The sequence below is a fragment of the Pinus tabuliformis genome, chromosome 8 (genome assembly GCF_031772625.1).
Source record: "Pinus tabuliformis cultivar Carrire ecotype Pingquan chromosome 8, CPIR1, whole genome shotgun sequence".
Lineage (NCBI taxonomy): Eukaryota > Viridiplantae > Streptophyta > Pinopsida > Pinales > Pinaceae > Pinus > Pinus tabuliformis.
The window spans coordinates 1104421818-1104430456 of NC_142294.1; the positions used below are offsets into that span (position 1 = coordinate 1104421818).

Consider the following 8639-nt stretch of genomic DNA (forward strand, 5'->3'; position numbering starts at 1 on the left):
TTTTTTTTTAGCTTTGGTTTGTCAATAAGAACTAACAAGTTAGAGCTTATGATCATAAAATCCAGGAAATTCAACTATCCTGTTGTCACCCTTAACAACACTATGAAGATGCAAAAAATTTGCTAAGAGCGAAAACAATCAAGCCTTCCTTATGGGTTTTCATTTGACCTTGAAGGAAACAACCCATAATTTCCTCAGTTCCTCAAGTTTGCATGTATTGAAATATGATTATAGTTATAAATTCCAAGGAAAAATAAAATATATAACCAAATAGTCTAGGGGAGACTTATTTTGGAACCCTTCTCATGTTCAAATAATAATGAACATAATACTTTGAAAAAAGGTAAATGGTCAATTCCACATGGTAGACTCCTATTACATTCAAAAAGGAAAATTAGCTTGAATCTTCTATCCTTTTTGAGATCCAAAATGTCTCAAGGTATGGACAAGTATCACACCCTCAATTGTTTTTGGAGGTAGTATGATCTTGATTTTAATCCAAGTCTTGAGAGTCATGTTGAGTCATGAAATATGTATAAACCTCAAGATAAAATTTGCTCCAAATGCATCTCAAGAGGCTTTATAGTCCTCATCCTAGTCTTTGGTCTAGCTCTAAATTACAAAAGCAAAGGGACACAATTTTTATCTCCATTTGTTTTAGGGACCAAAGATCCTTCGATAACAACTCAATTTGCTGAAAAATGCAACAAGAAATTCTCAATTCAATTTTGGCTTGATTTAAAGTTGAGAAAATTCAAATTTCCACATCATCAGACAACTTGGATGTTGTTAACATGAGTGACATGGCTTGCATCACCTAGTTCACTCCGTAAATTTGAGTTAGAGGGGTTAGAGTCCAGTTAAACTAGTTCCAATTGTTGGAAGAACTAATGGAGGGTCAATTGTGCAGTGGGACTTCAGTCAAACTTAGCAATCATCCAGTTAACTCATCAATCAACGCAAAATAGCTAGTGCATGCAGAGAATTTGAGTTCTCCAACTATGGTGGATATTCCAATGTAGTGTAACATTAGTTGTAGACTAGTCTTGAGTGTACAAGTGTTGCATGAAATCCGATGATCAACCTTGGGAATTGTGCAATCCACTTTGGACAAATTCCTAAATAATAGGGGCCTAATTTATCAAGGAATTGCACAAGGAAATAGAGGTTCAAGAAGAGGCATAAATTGGCTAAGTATGGGTCAGAGCTTCTCAGTGAGCAGAGAGATAGGTTATGCACTTGCAAGTTGTGCTCAATTGAGAAAACCAATCGTAATACATCTCTATTCATCATATTAATGTAAGCAGGCATTGGGTTTTTTAACATATTTCTTTCCCCAGGGAAAATACTATTTGCATGTGTGTGATTTATTATTGCATGTTTGAGATTTTTGTTGTAGATTGTATATTAACTTCCGCAGAGCGGTAGAGTAGGTTTGTGTCTTGTGATTGGTATTTGATGACAATGGATTGCTAGAATACATCAAGACAAATGGTGCAAAACCACTGAAATCTAATGCCCAAAACCCTACTCATTTGAAGAAAGATGTAGCCAAGGCAAGGAGAATAATATTGGAGGGAGTACACGACCACATTATCACCAATATCCATGGGAAAGAAACTCCTTATCTAATGTGGCAGGTACTGACAGATCTGTTCCAGAATAGTAGTGACCACATGAAGCTAGCGCTTAAGGATAAACTTTGAAATATCAAGATGTAGAAGAATGACACTATTCCGCAGTACCTAAACAAGTTCACACAAGTTTGTGGCGAGCTTGCAAGAGTTGGTGTTACTGTGTTTCATATGATGATTTGGTAAGCCTAGCCCTTGTGCGCCTTCCTAGTAGTATATTTATTCTTTGTATAATAATTATTAATAACAATAATTTAAAATAAAATTTATAATTGAATTATTTTTTCTGATTTTTCTAATTTTGACAATGTGAAACTTAGCGTATTTTAATGTTTTCATATTTCAATGTATATTATAAATTGATGCTTGTTTACGTTTATTAGTCATTTAATTTATATTTCTACATTAATCTATTTTTTTTAATAAAAATGTTTGAAAATATACTTAAAAAGAATAAGGAAAAAATGAAAAGAATAAAAAATATTAAAAAAATAAATAAAAAAGAAAAACAAGATGTTGAAGGAAGATTACTAAACTATATGAACAAGAAAATTACTTATGATAAACAATTACATTTTACATTTTATCTATGCAACTTTTAGACTTAAAAAAACCATGAAAAGGATCACAAATCTAACAATTTATACTAACAAATTTAAAAAGTATTAAAAAATAAAATATTCATTTTTTTAAGATATCATAATATTGAATTAAGAAAGTTAAGTTCACTGCTTAACACTGAATTTAAAAATATTCAATTTAATATTATTTTTCAAAATTAACATAAACATATAAAAAAAAAGAACCTTGCAAAATTATAACAATTTATGTTACCAAGTTTAAAATATAACAATTTATATTAGCAAATTTAATATATATATATTCCACAATTAACATTAACATTTATTTAAAATGTGTGATAACATATTAAATAGAAATAAAAAAACAAGCTGTGCAGATGTGATTTTTATTGGGCATCTTTTAAACTGAATCACGAAAGTCAAATTGATTGATTACAATTGAATCGGAAACCAAGTCCAAGTCCAATTCCAGAGCTAAAACAATGGGTATAAATATGTGATTTTTCAGTTTATGGCCGCAAAAGAGAGCAAGAATCGAACATTGGGAGTTTTTTCAACCAATCCATTCTTCCAATGTCAGAGTTCAATTTATTGGAGCAAAAACCATGAATTGAAAATCAGGCCAGCACACAGGCTGGTTACTTTCTCATCATCACAGCTTTAATTGACAGTTACACACAAACAGCTGCCCCTGACTACTTGACATTACAATATAGTTTCACTATTTGTACATGGTTATTCATCCACCCATGAGACTGGCCTACGGATGCTGTGAGACTGGCCTACCCTGAATCAGTTCAGTGCTTGCCTAGGTGGGTCTTGCAATTTAACTTCTTACGGATGCTGGATGCTGTGAGACTGGCCTACCCTGAATCAGTTCAGTATTCAGTGCTTGCCTAGGCGGGTCTTGCAATTTAACTTCTTGAACTGTAGTTGCTTCTTGGCTGCAAAACAAAACATCACTACATTAATTACCAAGTTATTGAGTCAATATTCACTTCATAATCTAATAATAATAAAAGTCATAAAATAAAAATAAAAGAATGCTAACCATTTTCCGCTTGTTCAGGGACTCTTTAGGCAGGTCTTGCAATTCAATTGCTTGAACTCTACGTTGCTTCTTGGCTGCAACAAAAACATCACTACATTAGCTACCAAGTTTATGACTCAATATCCACTTCACAATCTACTAATAATAATGTTTATGACTCAATAGCCACTTCACAATCTACTAATAATAATATTTCAGGAACAAATCTCAAAATAAAAATAGAAGAATGCAAGAACCATTTTCTGCTTGTTGATATCCGTCTTGAAGTCTTTTTCTTGTTGCTTCAAGCTTCACTTTAAGAGATGCATCATTGAGATCAGGTTTTGATTTCTGCTGCACAAATACAAAAATAAACTCAAGTTTAAAAACGAATGGATCCAAAAGAACAAAAATAAATTCAAGTTTAAAAACAAATGGATCCAAAAGAACAAATAGATCCCAAAAATACAAAGAACGTTTTGTGGATAGTGGATTTAACTTTACAGATCAGTCTATTTTCGCTCACATTTTGGAGAGAAAAAGAGTGAGGTTTGTTCAAATCGGGGTGTTGTTGCACATCGTCAGGATACCCTCTCTGTTCAGAGCTTATTGGAGGTCTCCCAGAACTGGCAATTATACTGCTGGGCTTGCTCATCTTATGGCCCTGGCAAGTCTGAATTCGATTTTGAGCCTTTGTTTTAAAATTAGAATTACCCCTCTCTTTGTTTGGGTTTTTCTGACGAGTACTATCCCCTGTCAGCTTGCTCGATTGCTCTATTTTATTGGGTCGTTCCACTGTATGTTGATTTTCAGCAATTTTATTAATCCTTTCAGCAGCAAGAGGGTCTGCATCGTTTACGGAAAAGAAATGCCATCAATGGTGACAATCCATAGAATATAATAACAAAATAAGTAATAGACCAATTCCTCCAAGGAAAAAAAACATCATTTCTTTAGGTAGGCACAAGATAGAATAGATTATGGCGCAATATGAAATCCAACAACAACAACAGAAAATATATTACAAGGCAATTAAGAGGCATGAATAACTTACTCCCATCATCATCTAAGCCATTGAAGACCTTTATTTTCAATCACAATATACAACCAGCACAAAAAGAGTCATTCACAACAAGTTCATAATGATCGATCATCGAAATTAATAGAACTGCACATTAATTTCCTACAAAAACAGTGATACATATAATACTTTCCATGTTCAAGTTTGGTCTCTTCTTCTTCAATGTGTTTGAAACTGAAATATCATTTGTTAAATTATATCTCACTGTTCAATGTTGCTTCATGACCACATGATATCTCAATGTCAAGCCCATTTAGGAAGAGACCAAACCCTAAACATATATTTGAAGAAGAGTACCTGAGATATTTTTGTGGAAGTCATTTGGTTTTCAAAGGCCCACTCATCAAGTGGGGCTGAAGGGAGTCCATTTCGGATATCATTCAAATTTGTAGGTGAAACAGAGTCTAGTGAGGTATTACCAGCTGCTACAAGCAAAATGATGCATACATGTATATGAGAAAAACATTAAAAACAGAAGCTCCAGTAGTAAATTGCTCGGGCAGAATAAGATAGCTGAGCTACAACAACATTACCGGTGGTACTCTTGACCCATTCTTCGACAAGGTCTTTCCAGCCACTGCAGTACACCATACCTAAGCAGTTAGCACGTTTAAGCCTCTAAGTTAAGCCTCTAAGTTAGGTAAAATTAATAAACGCTCTATATAAATCACTTGTATTATTATCTGAAATTAATAAACGCTTCCAACATTGAAGGTCCACCAGAGGGGTTTTTGCAGGTTAAAATACCTGATAAGCCTCTTCACCGTTGACTTAATTTCCTTTGAATTGTGTTTCCGCAGCCGATTAACTTGTCTCCCAATACCAGTGTCCTGGCCATAGAATTGCGCAACACGGTGATTATTGAACACCAAACTAAATTAACATAAGAGACTAGGGAATTCGTTGATTATTGAACACCGAACTCAATTTACATAAGAGACTAGGGAATTCCCTACGTTTAATTCTTCCATGGAAAACGACTAAAAAAGCATACCCTACGTTTAATTCTTCCATGAAAAACGACTAAAAAAGCACACCTCTAGGTTCTTCACTGTGAGTTGCATCAATTCCAGTCTTGTCAAGCACTCATACAGCTGAGCAACGGACTGCAACACATGAAATGATAAGTGAATACATTGCTTTTTGCCAGCAATTTACAAGACTTTAGGTGGCAGTTAAAATCTACTGTCAGAGATCACTATGATCAGCGGCTTAGAAATCGCCAGAAGCATTTTTAACAAGTTTTCTTAAAAAATAAATTCCAACTGTTTTGAAGCCAGGGGGAGCCTTTTTTTTAAATAAATTCCAACTGTTTTGAAGCAGGGGAGAGGGTTTAAGAATAAATTTAAAGTTCTAGTTCCCTTAATAAAACTAGAAAGGATCTAAAAAAAATATCATAATTTAAAGCTTTGCAAACGTGGTGGAGAATAAACTTAGAACTGGGAGTGGATGAAAACCTCTAGGTTGGTTAATAAAACTATTGCTATAATTGCTTGCAACAGTACTTGATTAATAAAATAATAAAATTTACAGTTATACTACCTCCTCATCTCCAGGATTTGCTGCAAGAATGTCTTTGATCCTGAACACATCGCCAATTAGGTCTTCTTGGGATTCTTCTTCAATTTCCTTGGTGACCCGGGCTTCATAGCTGTAACTGCTACACCTGTTACCATCTGCCTCACCAGTACTGTCGCTGTTTTCCTCCTCCTCCTTGTAATGGACTTGGACTTGGACTTTATCATGGTGGTCGTCAATAATAATTTTATCATCCTCGTCATCGTTAATAATAATTTCATGGGATTCAGCCAACCTAACGCTGTCACAACACCTAGCCGATGCATACAGTGTCTCTGCAATTCTATCTCTCTTACTGCCAAATTCTTGCATCTTCATCTGTTTCTGCATCTTCATTAATGTCGTAATCGCTTAAATGTTATTACCTTCTGTCAATCAATCAAGAACCTGCAACTAATTGTATCGCACTTTTAAGCAGCTCACGTACACAAATTTGCATGAGAAATTGATAGATATATTTAGAAATCGAAGTGTGAGACAAATTGATCGTAACTCTCAGACAACATTTCTCAACTCAAGTCAAATCAAATCAAATCAAACGGGAACTTCAGACAACATTTCTCAACTCAAGTCAAGTCAAATCAAATCAAACGGGAACTTCAAATGACACAACTTGGGCTCATGCAGGTTTATATTTTGTATAAATATAAATATGTGTATATATTCAAGTATTGGAAATTTTAATTCCTTTATTTTGAATCTTTATAATAATTTTTATAAATTTATTATTTTGAGTTCAATTTATAAAAAATATTGAGAAATTAAAAAAAAAAAAAAATACACATTTTTATAAAAATATTGAAAAATACAAAATTGAGAGTAAAATTGTTATATTTAAACATCAATAAATAAATAACATTTCATTCACTCAATTTAAATGCAAATTTCAAATTATTTAAAAAGTTATATTTGGAAATCAACAAATAAACAATATTTTATTCACTTAACTTAAATGGAAATGGAAATTTCAAATTATTCAAAACATTATATTTAAAAATCAACAAATAAACAAAGTTTCCTTTCATTTATTCAATAATAAAAATTCCAAATTAAATAAAATTCATTTACTTGGATAATTTAGTACAAATTGTTATATTTCATTCACTAAACCTGAGTGGACATTTCAAATCACCCAACCCTCATACCAAAATTCAAAGCTCACTCAACAAAACTATATTGGAATAAACTGCAAACCATAATGCTTAATATTAGATTAAAATAAGAAAATTTATTAAATATTTATATTTATGTAAATATTTGTAGAAATAAAAATATATGGCAAGATATTAAATATAATTTAAAAATTTTATGACCAACCTAAGGCTAAGCTAACTGGTTACCCTCTCATCCTTCGGAGGCCATGGTTGGCCACAACTGATGCATGCCTACATTAGCTACAGAGCTGGGATATGACAATCAAGAGTGGGCATATGTCCAAGAAATGTGTCCTATACCCTCCTGCTCAACCGTCCCTATAACATGACTTACCTTTATGGTTGGAGGAGGAGAAAGAATATGAGCTTTATTCTGTTGAACAATATACTTTGGAAGCCATCATAGGAGGAGGACAACGAGATGAGGATGATTTAATTAAACACCTGCTCCAAAGTCCAACTCCCAGTCTATTACCCCTAGAAGAAGGAGTAAAAGAAACACTGAGCAGTTATCCATTTGACTTATGCTTGGCCGATTCCAACCCAATCCGAGTCAAAACAATCAAATTTGTGCCAGAGATAACCTTGAAGATTAATCCATCTCTCTTCTTTAGAGGAGGAACAACTATGCAACTTGTTGAAAGAGAACCTAGAATCCTTTGCTTTGAACTACAAGGAAATGAAGGGAGTACACCGTCGGTGTGTACTCACCACATATACATCAGGGAAGGCTGCATGCCATTCAGGAAACCCCAAAGGAGAATGAATCTTGCCCTCAAAGACATAGTCAAGGAAGAACTGCAGAAACTATTAGATGTAGGGTTCATTTACCCTATCTCCGACAGTGAGTGGGTCTCTCCTTTGGTGTTAGTGCCCAAGAAGCATGGGAAGTGGAGGATTTGTGTTGATTATAGGGAGCTGAAAAAAGCCACCAAGAAGGATCATTTTCCCTTACCCTTCATTGATCAAGTGTTAGATGGCCTGGAAGGGAAGAAATTCTTTTATTTCCTAGATGGATTCAATGGGTACAACCAGATCCAAATCTACCCAGAATACCAGGATAAGACCACTTTCACCTATCCTTGGGGTACGTTTGCTTATATGTCCTTCCTTTCAGCCTGTGCAATGCTCCTGCCACCTTCCAGAGAGAAGTCCTCAGTATTTTTGTTGAATTAGTTCATGACGATGTGGAGATCTAGATGGATGATTTTAAACCTTATGGTTGTGATTTCCAAGAGGCCCTAACTAACTTAGGCAAAGTATTACGAAAATGCATTGAGATGAACTTGTCCCTCAGTCCAGAAAAATGTGAATTCCTCATGACTGAAGGGACCGTGCTAAGGTCACTCAATATCTCAGAGAGGACTACAGGTGGACCCAAACAAATTAGCAATCATCCAAAGGGTTCCACATGCACAAAAGAAAAGAGATGTTAGGAGTTTTGTAGGGCTAGCTGGATTTTACAAAAGATTCATCAAGATAGCCTCTCCTTTGTTTGGATTATTGGCCAAAGATTCTAAATTTATATGGTCAAAGAGCTGTCAAGAGGCCTTGTACATTTTAAAGGATAAAGTAACCACT

General features: G+C 34.2%; 1 protein-coding gene across 1 annotated transcript; it reads right to left on the reverse strand.

Moving 5' to 3' along the window:
- Positions 1-3041: 3041 nt before the first annotated feature.
- Positions 3042-6234, reverse strand: LOC149239203 (putative mediator of RNA polymerase II transcription subunit 26b). Its single transcript, XM_089369790.1, has 8 exons — positions 5869-6234; positions 5364-5432; positions 5074-5156; positions 4800-4903; positions 3772-4091; positions 3503-3599; positions 3289-3340; positions 3042-3159 (listed from the first exon to the last, which is right to left on the reverse strand). The coding sequence occupies exons 1-8, from the start codon at positions 6232-6234 to the stop codon at positions 3042-3044; spliced, it is 1209 nt and encodes a 402-aa protein (XP_089225916.1).
- Between the last annotated feature and the right edge of the window lie 2405 nt (positions 6235-8639).